The sequence below is a fragment of the Protopterus annectens genome, chromosome 8.part0 (assembly GCF_019279795.1).
Source record: "Protopterus annectens isolate FY-2018-M chromosome 8.part0, PAN1.0, whole genome shotgun sequence".
Lineage (NCBI taxonomy): Eukaryota > Metazoa > Chordata > Ceratodontiformes > Protopteridae > Protopterus > Protopterus annectens.
This window is the reverse complement of record NC_056741.1, coordinates 1,884,366,800-1,884,382,557: the sequence shown is the minus strand read 5'-3', so window position 1 is coordinate 1,884,382,557 and position 15,758 is coordinate 1,884,366,800. Positions and strand designations below refer to the sequence as shown.

Sequence of the window (15,758 nt, the reverse complement as noted above, 5' to 3'; positions counted from 1 at the left end):
GTTTCTTTAAAACAGTCTTTCTAGTTCAATTAGTTAATGAGATCAATTTGGTGCAACATTAGATTATATAAAGGGAAGGATTTGTGTAATTCAGTATTCTGATGAAGTCCTGTTTTTTTTTTGTTTGTTTTTTTTTACAATGAAAGCTCTTAATCTATGTTTTAACTTGAATTGAAATTAAATAAAGTATTTATGAGGGGGTTGAGGTGCTGAATCTTCTGTTCCTGGCTGCTAGCATTATCTCTTTGTGTTATAGTTGTTTATGTAATGCTACACTTGTTATTTTATAATTATTTTAGAACATTCATAAAATGGTGTACATTTTAAAAGTCAGATATTACTACTTTTGTGATGAACACTCTTTCAGTTTAACTTTCCAATATGTCTTCTGCTCATGGTTAATCAAACTTAAGATTTTCTCTCTGATAAGAATGGTCCTGCTTCTTTTACCAAACTTTTTTCAAAATAACAGTTATATATTTTGTGAAGATTGGGTGAAGATAGATGAAGGCTGCCAGCCTATCCAGATATAATTTTGGAGAAAATTCTGTCATCTGTAAATATTAATGTAAACCACATGCTTGTTGTCTTAAATGGTAAAAATAGTGTTACACGCAGAACTGAAAATAACAACAGTGCACTCTACTGACCAAGTAAAGCATGTTGTGACCCTTTGATGTTAAAACTCAGAGTCAGTAAATCTAGAGGGAAGCATCCTGCCTATTGTTGTAAGTCCAGAGTTAATGGCCAGAATTTGCATGCATAAATGTCCTTTATTGCTCTGGTTTCTGCCCAGAGGTGAAAAATGTAAATGTAGTTTCTGTTAGCCTGGGAACCCAAATAAGTGTGAAGAATGATGTAATGTGAACCAGGAATGTGATTTTATAAACAGAGAGAATCAGAGAGCATTAAGCATTTTTGTCTTGACCATCCAACTCACCAGCACTGTCTTGCTCTATATGTAAGTTTATCTTAGACTTGTGTTTTCTCTTAGAAATGGCTAGAAACTAGAAAGATTAGATTGTGTTTTTCTGTGATGTCAGTACTGTACTACTGAATTATTTTAAGTATTTTTCTGTGATCTCTGAACTATTGACTAGCACTGTGTAGTAAAAAGTATTGTCTTGTGTTTAGACTATTTATTATTAAATATTTTAAACCCTTTTAACTGTGGCTGTTTTTGTAGAGATAATTTAAGCTCTTTAGAGTACTTGCATTACTCTGGTAAATTGTACAAAGCCACTCTAATAGCTTTAGCCCTAGGCTATACTACCAATTGGATAATAATATTGCACAGTAATAACTGGACACCCTTTTAAGGGCCTTTGAGTAGCTGATAAATATTAGTGAGTGGTGGCAGCTGGTACTAACGTATAGTTTGGGAAAAGGGGGCACAGCTGAAGAACCTGTGCCAGCCTTTCCCAGGAGTGTTTGTGTGGTTATATAAACTCTTCTCAAAGTGTGTCTGTGTGTGTGTGTGTGTGTGTGTGTGTGTGTGTGTGTGTGTGTGTGTGTGTGTGTGTGTGTGTGTGTGTATGTCAGCTACTTGGGCAGGGACACAAAGCACTGGTTGGACAGAGATGGTGCTGGAGATTTTAGCTTGCCCACTAGGCTGAGATCTGGACCCTATAGCAGTGCCAGTGGGGAGTTTAATTGGGGACCTGGAGAGCAAGGGAGCGACCAGCCCTGGACTGACTGTGATCTCCATGTGCTCTTAAGAGAAATTGCACTTTACTGTGTGCATTTGTTATCCTTTCCTCCTATATGAGATGCCCCTCACTGGTGTTAGTGGTGAGGATTGAGGCTCCTTGATTGCTGGGGCAGGGCACGGGCATCACATATTTAAAAAATAATTACATTTTTAAGGCAGAAAACCAATAAAAGTTTAGAATATTATTGTGCTGTAAGAAATACAAACCTACATTTTGAATGCATAATATTAAAAGTGAGATAAACATGCTGTTGTCTCTTTTTTTTTCTTTTGTAACACAGGTGATTCGCCATCCCAACTATAACTCCTATACAATCAACAATGACATCACACTTGTGAAGCTGTCTACCCGTATTAGTTTTAACAATCGCATTTCGACAGTATGCCTTCCACCTTCAACTGCTAACTTCCCTGGAGGAATGACCTGCGTGACTTCAGGATGGGGACTAACTAATGCCAGCTGTAAGATTTGTTTTTTGTCTTAAGATATTTAACTCCCAGATAAATAACCACATTTGTGAGAATCTTGAAGAGTGTATAATTTTTTTTCTTGTTTCTCAATTAAAAAAAAATAATAATGAACTACAAAAAATAATATCAGCACCAAGATGTTGGCATTCAGATGGGTATGAGCTTTTGATCACTAATGCATTTTTTGCATATGTATATTTTTGAATAGCCTTAGCAGACATGCAAGAGAAGCAATGTTGAACTCCTTTTAGCATGCAGTCAAAAGAGATTTAAGTCATATTAATTCCAAGGGAGATTCATTTCCTTTAAAAGCTTTATACAGTTTAGGTTGAAAAGACAAACAACAGCAAAAAAAGAAGCAACAGGTTCAGTCTTACACCACAAAATGAATAAAAAAAAACAAAAACAATGCAAAAATACATATAGCAATGTCCAATGTTGAATTAAAATAATTGTAAACTAAATAATCAATGATATTCAATACTAGAAAAAGTATTTTATTAATAATAATAACTTGTTATACTGGAATCATATAAATTTGCTCTATTAATAGTAAATGTGCAAAACAGAAAACAATAGTCTTTTCTGTATTGGTCGATGCTTTACTGAACATTGTTGTATTTATTTCTGAATGAGAAGCATAACTCATTTCTTTTTTAAACTGCTTCTTCCCTTCTACAGTGCCTTCTTGTTGAGTCCCTAAATGCTGTTTGCCAAATGGTGTGCATCAAAAACAAGCAAGAGTTTATTTAGGCAAAAACACACACCTTCATTCAGAGTGCTGCAAAAAGGAAAATCACAAATATTTTTATTCCTCAAAAACATAGTGATAGAGAAACAGATCATTTAAAGTAATGTAATTTGGTAGTGATGGGAGAATTACCTGCAGAAAATACCTGCCTGTTTTTAACGTCATATAGCTTGTGCATTGTGTTTGGTGTAGTAACTAAACTTTAACAAACAATTCTTAAAATAATCAAAAACATTTTTAAGGAAAGACTGAGGGCTTCTTTCAAAGGGTTTTACTACCATCTTTCTTCACTATTGGTATGATAGCGGTGATCAGGGTACACATGGGTTAGAGGGAGAAACACATGCCTGCTAAAATATCTGGGTTCACATCAACACTGCAAAAAGCATTATCTGTCTAAATGTTTATAAAAATAAACACTCACACACATACACACACACACACACACACACACACACACACACACACACACACACACACGTGTACACACATGCATACATTTATATGGCTACACAGCAAAACAAGCAACATACACAGATAGGTCTGACAGATAGATAAGTAGGAAACCAGGCAAGTAAGTGTTTGTGTGTGGGTGTGTGTGTGTGTGTGTGTGTGTGTGTGTGTGTGTGTGTGTGTGTGTGTGTGTGTGTGTGTGTGTGTGTGTGTGTGTGTGTGTGTGTGTGTGTGTGTGTGTGTGTGTGTGTGTGTGTGTGTGTGTGTGTGTGTGTGTGTGTGTGTGTGTGTGTGTGTGTGTGTGTGTTTGATAAATGTGAGTTGGGAATCTTGCTTAGTTGGAAGCAAGATTCCCAACTCATATATTGTCAACCACACACACACACACACACACACACACACACGAACATTAAGAACAGAAATGTTGATCCTTTTGGATGCTAATGAGTTAATGAAGACTATTAATTTTACTCCATTACTCTGTGTCAGCAGAGAAAAGCTAGAGAGTTAATTAGCAAAGCAGAGAACTACAAAGGCTAAGAATCTATTTACTGGGGGCTCAGATAACAAATCAGCAAACTCTTTATCGTCAGATGCATTGGTGTGCCAAGTTAGTATTGCATAATGCCTAGGGCAGTTTACTTTTTGATGATCAATCTTCTGTAGCTGGTTGAGGCTTTGCACACTCATTAGAATATTGTCTTTTTGGTACAGTGCCATTCTGACATGGTCTAAGATGAATCTGTTCTGAATCTTGTGTTATCACGTATTCTGGCATGTTCTTTAGGTCATAGTTTTTAGTAATATTTGTGGTACTGATTATGTGGACATATACACATTAGCAGGTGTCTTAATAAATGTCTTCAATGTGAAACATTTCTTTAAAAATAGATGTAAATGTGTGGACAGAGCATAAGCCAGCATAGTCCACAGAAGACTTAGAACTTTTGATTTTAAGTTTGACTTAAGTACAAAACAGAGGCACTGATGGCCCATGCAGTGGGATCTCACTTGACAACAGCAAAACTTTGACTCGGAGTTTTGAGATAACATTGGTAGGGACATTTGCAGTATTTTAGGTATTATTATCGGGGGCTGTGATCAAAAGACTAAAAAACAAATCATTTTGATGATCACAATTTGTCAGAATGGTGCTGTACCAAAAAAGACAATTGTCTGATGTGGGAGCAAAACCTCCACCAACAAAAGAAGACTGTTTTCACATAAATACGTTTGTCATATTATATTGAAATATTTAAAGACAAATATTTCTGCCAAGTCAGTTCTACTCAGCAAAAACAACTTGTCCCATAATGGGTACCACTGGTTACTATAATCAAGCAACAATGTCATGCTGATGTTTCAGGCAATTAATATGGCTGTAGAGCCAGCAATGGGTATTAGATGAGCAGCAGATATGTAGCCTGTGGCATAGTGTTTTCTTAGTTAATATCTCAACAGTCCATAAAGGATGCATCACATTTAACCTTTGCCTCTTATCTGTCCATGGCCCTAATCAGTTTTTCTAGAAAGAATGACATTTCCATAGCATAAAAGATTTGTCTATTCACTACCACTCAAATGTCTGATCTGAGGGGAACAAGGAAGACGCTGAGAGGCAGGCAGGCAAAAAGATACACTAATGATGGCTTGTAATAATGTCAGAAGTTGTTCCATTCATGATGGTTTATGAAACACAGTTCAACAAAGAGTATCCCTGAAATCAACATTTTGCTGATCTGAGAAATTGCATTTATAAACAACAGTGCCATAATGCTTTTGCAGGAAAAGCAAGACCCCCACACCACTTTTAATAAATATTACAATTTCAAGGTCACAAAACCATAAGAAAGAGCATAAAGCCTTCTTCCACAAAGTAACACATATTCTAAGCTATTATAACGATGCACCACTACTGCTTTTAAGTGCTGCCATTAAGCAATTTAGTGAAATGCCAGTTTGATAAAAATGTTTCTGATAAAATGTGATTCTCCTAACAGTTTAGTGAAATACCATTTTGGTGTGTACTTATTTATACAATGTCACTTTTCTGAAAATGACTCATTGATTTCTAAGAAATCCAATCTATTCCTACATGAGCTATTTGATAATGAAGGGAGTATAGTATGCAAATTACTAAAATTTAAGCAATTGCAGTTGTAAAAAACTATGAGGAATCTTTCCATGTGTTGTCTTCCTATTTCTTAAAGACAAAATATGGAATGTATTCTCACCTCATTCAGGCAACCAGATCTTTGCAAAGATGTAGATGATTATATAAATACATTTTTTTTATCTGGCAGAAGTTTAAAAAGATAGTTTGTGTATATCATCCACTAAAGAGGGTTACTGTATACTTGTTTCTGAAGAATGTACCTATTGAAAACTGTATTAAGCAGACCCAGTTAAATGGTTTGTAGTATACAGTGTTACTAGAAATGAGCAAATAGAAGATAAAAAAACAATAAATGCTTGATCTGAAAATCTAGGCTTATTTCTAATATGCTGTGCCAAGTGTTAGCTAAGCCATGATGAAAAAAAAACTCATGGGTGTTTTTTATGAATTCCAGCATCTAATACTCCGAGCCGACTGCAGCAGGTAGCTCTTCCCCTCCTTACAAATACTCAGTGCAAGAGTTACTGGGGCACCAACATTACTGACCTGATGATCTGTGCCGGGGCAGCTGGGGCTTCTTCCTGCATGGTAAGTCATTGCTATTTCTCAGAGATTGATGTTTTACTGTTATATATGTTTCCTCTACATTTAGTTTAATTTTAGTCATTGTGAGTCACATTTTTCTGATCTTTTGAAATTTAGTATATATTATCTCATATGTGCATTAGTTCACTACCGATTGTGTGATAACTGTGCACTAAGGTATGTGGCACACTGCACCCGACAGTACTAGTTTGGAAATGGATGGTGCCCCTGGCAGGGAGAGCAATGCCAACACTGAATCTTACATGGTGCTTTGGCAGGCTAGAAGTCAAGTGGGTGGGTGGGCAAACAAGAATTGCATTGTTGTACAATATTAGCAACTGGAGAATGAGTAAGTACAATGATATAGATATGACAATGATGAATACTTACATAGGCACTTAAGATAAACTTCATACACAATTATTAATATGTGTAAAATGAGAAATATAGTATACCTTTAGTATTAACATTTATGCGGTTCATGCAAACTGACAATGCTGTATGCTGGGGGGGGGTTATGTCATAACACTGAAGTGTCAAAACTTAGAATGTTATAACATCGAACTTGAAACCTCGAAGACTGACAATATCAAAGCCGCGGAACATAGAATTTTTTCCTAGGGAAAGAATTTGTTGGGCCGTTTCCGCGGCTTTGCTATTTCCTCCACTGTGGTGCGATCTCGGAGTTGGTATATTTAAGTAGGGGGGTGGGGGGGTGAAGCCCCCCCACATTATAAATAGTATGTAGTGTTTGTGTGTTTCGTGTTTTGTACTGGAACAGTGATTTTTTTTTCCCAGGGAAAAAAATCGCTGTTCTCAGTCTTCGGGATTTTCAGCTTTCGTGGTTTTGAGTTCGATGTTATAACATTCAAAGTTTTGACATTTCGATCTTATAATATAGACCCATGCTGGGGCCATGTAAGATGGTAGCAAAACTAGTCTTTTAGTCTTATTTAAATTTATGGATTGCCAATAGACTTTGTGGCTGAGTAAGTCAACCACTGAAGACCATATAGTTCCACTGATTTTCATATGTAATAGATAAATAGTTGGGCAGATAGTTGCATATTTTTATATAAAGGACTAGGGTTTCCACCCCATCACAATTTTCTCAGGATATCTTAACAATAGATGCCAAGATCGTTTGCACTGAAGAGAAGGTCAGTCGCATAAATTCATGTGGTATAGAAGGAAAGTTTTCTGCATTGTTAGTACGTTTTCATTGCAAGTCATTCCCAAGTGACAGACTGGTACCACCTGAATAATCATTTACATCAAAGGGGAGGTACATGCCCCTATTCCCTTTGCTGAAAGGATATGGATGCAAAACTGCTCATGATTCATTTTGTAATGCCAGTTATCATGCAGACTTCAGGGGCAGTCTCAATTTTATTTCATTTGTGCATTTAAGAAATGTTGGAAGGTAGAAATATGAATGGGTGTTAGAGGGCTGTTATTTGACACGTGCACAGTTCTAGCCTGGCTGAAACTTAAACATACTCCTTTAAAGTGTAATGGCTTTTATTTGTTGCAGAACATACACTTTTGTTTGCATTTATCACATTACTTTACATGGTATTATTTAGATAACATTATAGTAAATTATTTTATCTCAGAATAGCCCTTGGACAAAGGAAGTAATACAGCACTCAGAATGTTTGTTTGTCTTTCGGCTTTTTCCCCGTAAGGGGTCACCACAGCGGAACTCCGGTCTGCTAATGATTGGCAGTAGATTTTTTTACGAAACGCCGAGGTGCCAGCTTGATGCCCAACCTTCAATGAAGGCACGCCCATTTATGCACGTTTGTCTTTTCGAACGCTACTCAACCGCACTCAGAATGATTAACTAAAATTACTACAATGGTTAGAATGAATTTAAGGAGGAGGAGGAGGATAAGAATATTTGAGGCACAAAGCCATTTCAGTTAGTTTCTCTGTACAGAAAAAGTTAATATTATGTAACACCTCCAGTAAAGGAAAGATATCAAATGTGAAACTAAGACAAGAAAGGATGATTAAGTTTAAGGGATGCTTTATGTATATAAAAATATTGTGGCGTTAGCAACATATACATTCACTGCACAGGACCTTACATTGTATTTTACAGGCAAACACAGAATAAGCATAAAATGCATTAAACATAAGGCAGTCCCCATGTCCTTTTAAATAATATGATATCCTATCAAAATGTTCAGGACTGCAAATAATACAACATGAATGAGACAAACCTGGTACTGTGGGGAAGATGATTACATGCAAAACACTTGCTGACATACTTGGGTTACATTTGCATGATTTTCACGTGAAGATTTTGTGATTTCCAAATTGCTTAAGCATGCGGTCATGCCATTTTCATAAGAAAGCATACATTTTACCTAATAAATGTTTCCTAGTTATCAAAAGAATGAAGATATTTTTATATTTCATGTAAAATGTAAGCAAACATACTGGACATAAAAACAGGCCTTTAACACATTTTGAAAATGAGATATGGAATTATTAATGCTCTTGGATCAGACATCTTTGGTTTAATGGGGAGTGAATATCTATGAGTATAATTTTTATCAGCAATGTCCATAGAACAAGTATGTAGCAGCAGCCCTTTTTAACATAAAATAATGTACTTGTTTCATGTTGTTTTATTGCAAATGTACAGTGCTTTTTCACTTGATAATGGAATAGTACGCTGCACTGGGAAGTATTTAAACTGCCATCTTGTTGCCTGGAAAGTAAGAGGAAAGAAAATATATATTAGACATAAAAACACTATGGAAAAGACAATATATATACTGGAAATATAATCATTATGGAAAAGACAATATATACTGAACATAAAAACACCATCATGCACAGTAGGTAGATAGAATGTTCACATTTAAACAACGTTCTAATGCAAGAGACACATTTTGGCATTTTCAGAGATATGTCTGACTTCAGGCTTTAACATTATTCAGACACTGAGTATATAATATAATAAAGTAAATACAATAAAACATTTTTCCCTCACTGTATACTTGCAATTCAGTATAAGTTCTACTGAAAGTCCTGGCTACCACTAAAGGCTGATCAAACGGTTTCACATGGCTTTTTCTGTCACTGATGTAGAAGCACACGGCATTGTGAATCTTTGAAATTCTTTTTGAGAAAAATAAGGAAAAAATACTTGTATACTGTTTTTTACTATCCAACAATTATCCAGTATTCATCCTAATTTTATTTTAATTGTGGGTAGTCCATTTCTAAACACAGAATTACAAAGAAATGTGGCTCTATTATGGTGTACTTTCAGTCTTTGAGTTGACTCACTTAATTACTGATAAATTATCCTATCACTGGTAAAAAGGAAAGTGTTAAAAGAAGAGGATAGTTTGTGCCCCTCTATCAGCATATCTTATTATTCTGGTAGAGTAAAACCATCATGTAGCTATCACTTCTGGAACAACAGAACACCATTCATAAAAGTATAGTGATCATGCAACTGGTAGTGGAGGATACTATAATGTAGAAAAGGTATCAGATTGTCAAAATGTGCTATATATTATCAAGAAATTTCCTCTGTCTACTCACTGTGTTGCTGAACATTTTGTTACAGAACCCCAATTATTAAAATTCATATTGGATTTGAAATAGTACATCTTTCCTCCTTCTCCTAAATATATCTTAACAAAAATCACCATTATGAGTCAGTCCTGAGAGTGAATAATAGAATGTTTTTTAAAAGGCTCCCTGATTTTAATTTCTTTGAACATTTTTAGGTGTTACTCTCAACTCGTAATTTCTGAGATGTAAAGGCAAATCTGTGTTATGGCTGATGTAGGTATACCTAGCTCTGGGCTTACTGGGTATAAAAGAAAAGCTGAGTATTTGCAGGTTCCATTAAGTCAAATAATGTTGATTGCTCCTCTGTCCTTCACAAACAGCATGAGCCAATGTACGTTTGTTACCATCAACTTCGGAGTTCCATGTCTGAGTGCACTAACTTGGCTGGCCTTTAGGAAGTATTTTCTGAGGCATATTAGCAGGAATCATCCCATGATTAACATGGCAAACCTCTGTTGATTAGGCTTTTCAGCATCCTGGCAGGCAAGGCAGGTAGACATAACTGACCAATGAAGGCTGGATTGGAAGCACAATAAGTTAGTCTACACACAGGCCCAGCTGTGTACTTGTAAGGCCTACAGGAAATGAAACAGAGATTATTAAAAGACTGCATAAATAAAAGGTTATTTTGCTTCTTTCATAGGGTGATTCTGGAGGCCCTCTTGTCTGCCAGCAGGGAAGTGCCTGGTACCTCGTGGGTATCGTTTCGTGGGGAAGTAGCTCATGTTCCAGAACAACACCTGGAGTCTATGCTCGTGTTACTGCTCTGCGCTCCTGGATTGACCAGACTGTTGCAGCTAATTAAAATGAAGTTTTATAATATTTAAAAAAAAATAAACAGAGATGTACTTATTCCACTTGTTTCTTTTTTTAGAAGTATCTGTCATAGAGATTTTATTTATTCACAACACTGTACAAATGCATTGCATCCACGGAAGACTGTTATTCTGATACCCAGTTCAATTATGCCAGCAGGGCTGAAACGCACAATCTAAATGTTTATCATTGCCGTGGCTAAGTCTTTCACCTTCCCCATAATATAGCAACATTGGAGCTGGAATAAATAACTTAAGGATGATCCGAGCAAACCTCCATGCACAAACAATGAGACTGACTCTACCCACACAAGAATACTTTTTTTTTTTTTTTTTTTTTTTTATTATTGATACCTGATTGTTGACCCTTTATTTGATCATAAATTGGACACTGGAACACATCATGCAGGAGTCGTATATTTATTCTGGTCAGATTTTTATATGACAAGAAAGATTAAATAATAGTGTTGGCTTATGTCTAAATAATTAGCCATAATAATATGAACAGAGAGAGCTATGTACAGGAAGAAAGAAACATAAGAATTAGATTGTGTTGTGTAATATAGTAACCTTGTCTGCAACCATGAATGAGATATCCATTATTAAAACTGCCCACAGTGTTGTACCAACAATGAATTCAAGGTTCCAAAGAAAGTCTGTGTAAATCTGTGTAATTTAGCACTAGTAATTCAATTGACATGTTTCTTTATGGGTGAAAAAATGAATCAGTGCAAATAAACTCAGGAACGTTGATTGTTCAACCTTAATGAAGGGAAAATATTCAGTTTCCTTAATTCCCTGATACCCACTTTATTCTTTCAGTTATGACTGTCATTGACAAAAAGTATGTTTCCTGAGAGAAAGCGGAGACTAGAGCAAAACCCCAGGCAGTCACAGAGACAACATGTAGATGCTGTACAAAAAGCATCTAGGAAACTAAGTGTTGAAAGGCAGCAAATCCTAACCAGTGTACAATTGTACCATCCATTGTGTTCTTTTTGTTTATAGTTTAGGAGTTTTGATTTTCTTTCTTTCTTTTTTAATATAACAACTTTATTCAAAACTGCATTATAACAAAAACAAAACACGGTTGTCAGTTTCTTAAACTCATATCACTATGCTTAAGGAAAAGTGCTTTCAGTTAAACAGCTTCATGTTTGGGTGCTAGCATTATCTCTATCATCAAATGAAGAGCATTTTTAGTACATTAGTGCATCATCACTCTGTGGTTGCTTTATACTGTTCTCATCAGACTTCCCTGTTCAAGAAGTTAAAATCAGTACAGGTGAGAATTTAACTTGCCCCCCTCCATCACCACTGCATTACTGCTTTGAAATTTTGTATATTTTTATATTGCCCTAAACCCTCACATTCCCCAAAAATATGTACCCATTTGGATATTTCCCTTCTTTACATCACCAGGACATACTATGAGACACTGGGTATATTTGTATCAGTCTAGACAGGGTGTAAGATATTTAAACAGGCACTGCCAGGCAAAAAATCTGAAGCATCTTGATATAGTAGCAGATAAATGCAGCTGTAAGCATCCTGATCAGTATTAAAAAGCTATTTAACAGCTTAGGTGGTCTACTTCCAAATGGATTCATGCCCACCAATCAACAACAATCTCAGTAATGACAAAAACAACACAAAAAATAGCCAAAACTATTCTCAGTGAACCTTGAAGGAAACCCTTTTTTGCAGGGGTAAGCCACCTATGCCCTACAAATTTATATATATATATATATATATATATATATATATATATATATATATATATATATATATACCACCTCCACAATAGTGAAAATAAATTAAAAATTTACCATTGGGTTTACTATCATTTTACTGAAGTGCACTTGGTTGAATCCACTTTGTGCAAAGTCTGAAACTCAAACATTGAAAATGCTGAACTCCGATATTTATGATGTACAAATTTCACCCCTATCTCGACCCATGTTAACGCTTGTTCCTGGGTGGAATTCGGTATGTATTTTTTCTATATCAGAATTCAGCAATGTGACTTTCACAGAAGTGAGTCAATGATACTCTCATTCGACTGAGTGCACTTCAATAAAATGTGAGTAAACCTACTATTGCCAAAGTAGTTTGGGCAAATTTGTCTCACAGCTTTTGCCATCACGCTATCTCTTTCACTCCATTGGCACATTCTTCTTCCCAAACAATTCTATATTTATTTGTTACATTTATTCCACAATCTATCAATATTCAATACCCCTTACTTACCAAACGTTTAGCTCCAGCTGTCCCAGATCATGTCTGCAGCCTCTGATCATTCTTGGCATACGACTTTAGACAATGTCAATAATCCTGGAACATTCTTAAACTAATTTTACCAAAAAATTCATGTCCACATTTTGCACTAAACATATGGAGCCTCAAATAAAATTAGCATCCTGAAAAAGCTGGTTCCAAAAATACTTGATGCTGTCTATGTTTTTCCCATTTTGCAAGGTGTCACTGGTACAGGGCTCCAATTAAAATGTTGTATAATTGTAGCTAACTCAACTTATAATGCTGCATCCTTACAGTTTCCCTCACCAGTCCTATTAGATCTTTAGTGAAGCTTAACTGCAATCCCTCCATATCCCTGTTGTCTAACACTCATCCACATAGCTCTAGCATTTCTTTCAAAATAATCAGAATATGTACCTTTTCATATTATCTAATAATGTGATTTAATAAATTTAGAAGACGTAATTAAAAATTATCATTGGCATAAGGGTTGTTCTCCTCCACAAATTGGTAACATAAGAATATCTCATGAGATCCAGTTTTTTTCCCCACAACAAATTCACACTTTCTCTATGCTTCTAATAAATTGTGTTGGAGAGAAAGCAGAATCACAGCTACTGCATAACTAGTATGCAATAAAACATGCCACACCAAAGCCTAAACTCTCTGACAGATGTCATGGACCATATTTTATCAATTTACCAAACATTTCATTCACCTATGTAAAATCTGCCTCTAAGTACCATCTATGATATGTCTCACAGAGGATCCTATCTAAATCCCTGAAAATGTAAATAAACCATGTCTCAGAAAAAAAAACAGTAACTTGACTTCAAAAGACCAGATGTAGAAATAACCAATTTCTATGCTGTTTGTTTTATTGGCATTGATTTTATACCCAACACTTACCTGAAAGTTTCAAGCACTCTGAATGTGGGATCCAAAAGTATGTACATTGCAGTCAAGAAGAATAGCATGTTGCTGCATACAAATCCATCTTACATTGTTTATTCCAAACCATAATACTATCAAAAGGAGCATTTCTGATAGATTTAGCTAACAATTCAAAGTATAATGTAAAAAAGGAATGAGGGGAGTGTGCACAACTCTGATGTGTTCCTTGTCTTTTTTTTCTTTTTTATGCCCTTTTTCATCCACTGTTTGATGATTATCATATCATTTCTCAATCTTTGAGCATATTCATTCCCTACAGGTCATGAGCCCCCCACCCCACCACTTTAGGGGTTATAGTCCAGGTCGCTATAAGGGGTTGATTCACAGTTTCTTCATTTTTCTCCCTGGACCTAAATGTTCACAGTAGTTAAGTCAGCCATCAGGGGATGCGTAGTTGGCTGACTGCAGAGGGCATCCTCTCACTTCCAAAAGGGATGTCCCTCCTCTTAAAGCATGAGTGGAGGTCTTTCTCTGTTTCCATCAGGGAGACTGCACTGTTTTGTGTGCCTCTGAGGGGGGACAAATTCTACTCTACCCAAAGGAAAGGTGAGCAGGCCATGCTCCAAACTCTTACCCCCTTGCTCCTTAGCTTCTCCAATGCTTTGATCATTATCAAACCCCAGTCACCTGAGTCATAGTTAGGACTCCATCCTTGTGTGCAACACAGCCATGAGTCATGTTCCCCTTTCAATATAAAAAGATTCCTACAGCCCAGATTCAGTCTTAACCCTTGTAGATGAGCCCCCATATAGTGATTGTAAAATATTCTGAAATAACTGTGGAAAGCCTATCAAATCCAACAGTATGTAAGAAAGTCCCAACCCTCCTGTTAAACACCATCTCTGCCTCAAAGCTTAATAGGGGTAATGCTTCCCCACTTTTTCATGACACCTTCAAAAACCTTCATGGTCTTAAAAGGATTATCCAATGTACTGCTGCCTCTAGAATGATTTGTTCTGGGTGAATGAGAAAGGAAAGGAATACAGTTAATCTTTTTGCCAATACAATAGCAAACATTTTGTAATCATAGCTAAATATTAATTTTAGATGAGAAGTCTCTGGGTATCAGTGTTTAGGTATCAGTCAATCTCCATCTCCATTCATTACTGAAGGAAAACTCTTCTTAAAATGTTATTCATACAGTATATTGCCTAACCAGCTGACCGAGATTGTTTACTGCAATGTCCAGAGAAATAGAAACACTGACCATTGTTATTGAGTTCTCTAGCCTGCCTGTAAAACACCACATATTTTTTTAATTCATTAAGATTAAAACACAAGGTATTTTTATATCATTCTTACCCCACCCCCACCCCCACCCCCCACACACACACTTTCATATTATATGGAGAAAAACCTAGTTTCTTAAAACCTGTCTTGGTCAGCCTTAAATATTTGCTATCTTTCAAATGTGTTTTCCTCAAGCAAAACAACATCCAGTCTGTACCTATGTAGGTATGCAAATAACTTAGCTCTTTTAACCAGGTGCACAGACCCACTTACATTCCATAAAGTAACTTTCACACTTAACTTCAACAGGTATATTACTGAATGTTATCTCTCTTATACAACCTTTCTGAACCCAGTCTTTTCTCAATAAAACTTTTATCACTTTTATAGAACATAAACTTGGTACTGTATATAACATTATTTCACAACTTCTGTGACTTAGTTAACTCAGACAACATCCTTCCCTATCAAATAACATTTTAGCTAAAGGCCTTTACTAAGGCCAGCATCTTTTTTGCAAATAGCCAGCTTGACAAGCCAAAAGAAGTAAGAGGAAACCCATCAGTTCACAACATAAGTTTATCATTGAATGCTTTATGAAATCATCCCTCCTTCACATCCCCATTCCTTATTAGTAGAAAGTAAAAGTGCATGGAAAAAGAAATAAATTTACACAGTATAGTTGCATTCCTTGAGAACTTCCTTAAAGTTGTATCTACCCCTTTTATAACCTCGAGATACCATTAACCAAATCATATTCTAATTCTGTGTTTTACTGGATCCTTCCTATAACGTATCTAATGGCCTAACTGC

General features: G+C 35.9%; 1 protein-coding gene across 1 annotated transcript in view; it reads left to right on the top strand.

Moving 5' to 3' along the window:
- LOC122808131 (chymotrypsinogen A-like) overlaps nt 1-10,539 on the top strand; it is a 45,061-nt gene extending 34,522 nt beyond the window's left edge. The window contains exons 5-7 of the mRNA XM_044079101.1: nt 1,993-2,173; nt 5,957-6,090; nt 10,331-10,539. Of these exons, the coding sequence (XP_043935036.1) occupies nt 1,993-2,173; nt 5,957-6,090; nt 10,331-10,492 (477 nt within the window). The 3' untranslated portion in view covers nt 10,493-10,539. The remainder of the gene's footprint in view (nt 1-1,992; nt 2,174-5,956; nt 6,091-10,330) is intronic.
- The last annotated feature ends 5,219 nt before the right edge of the window (nt 10,540-15,758 follow it).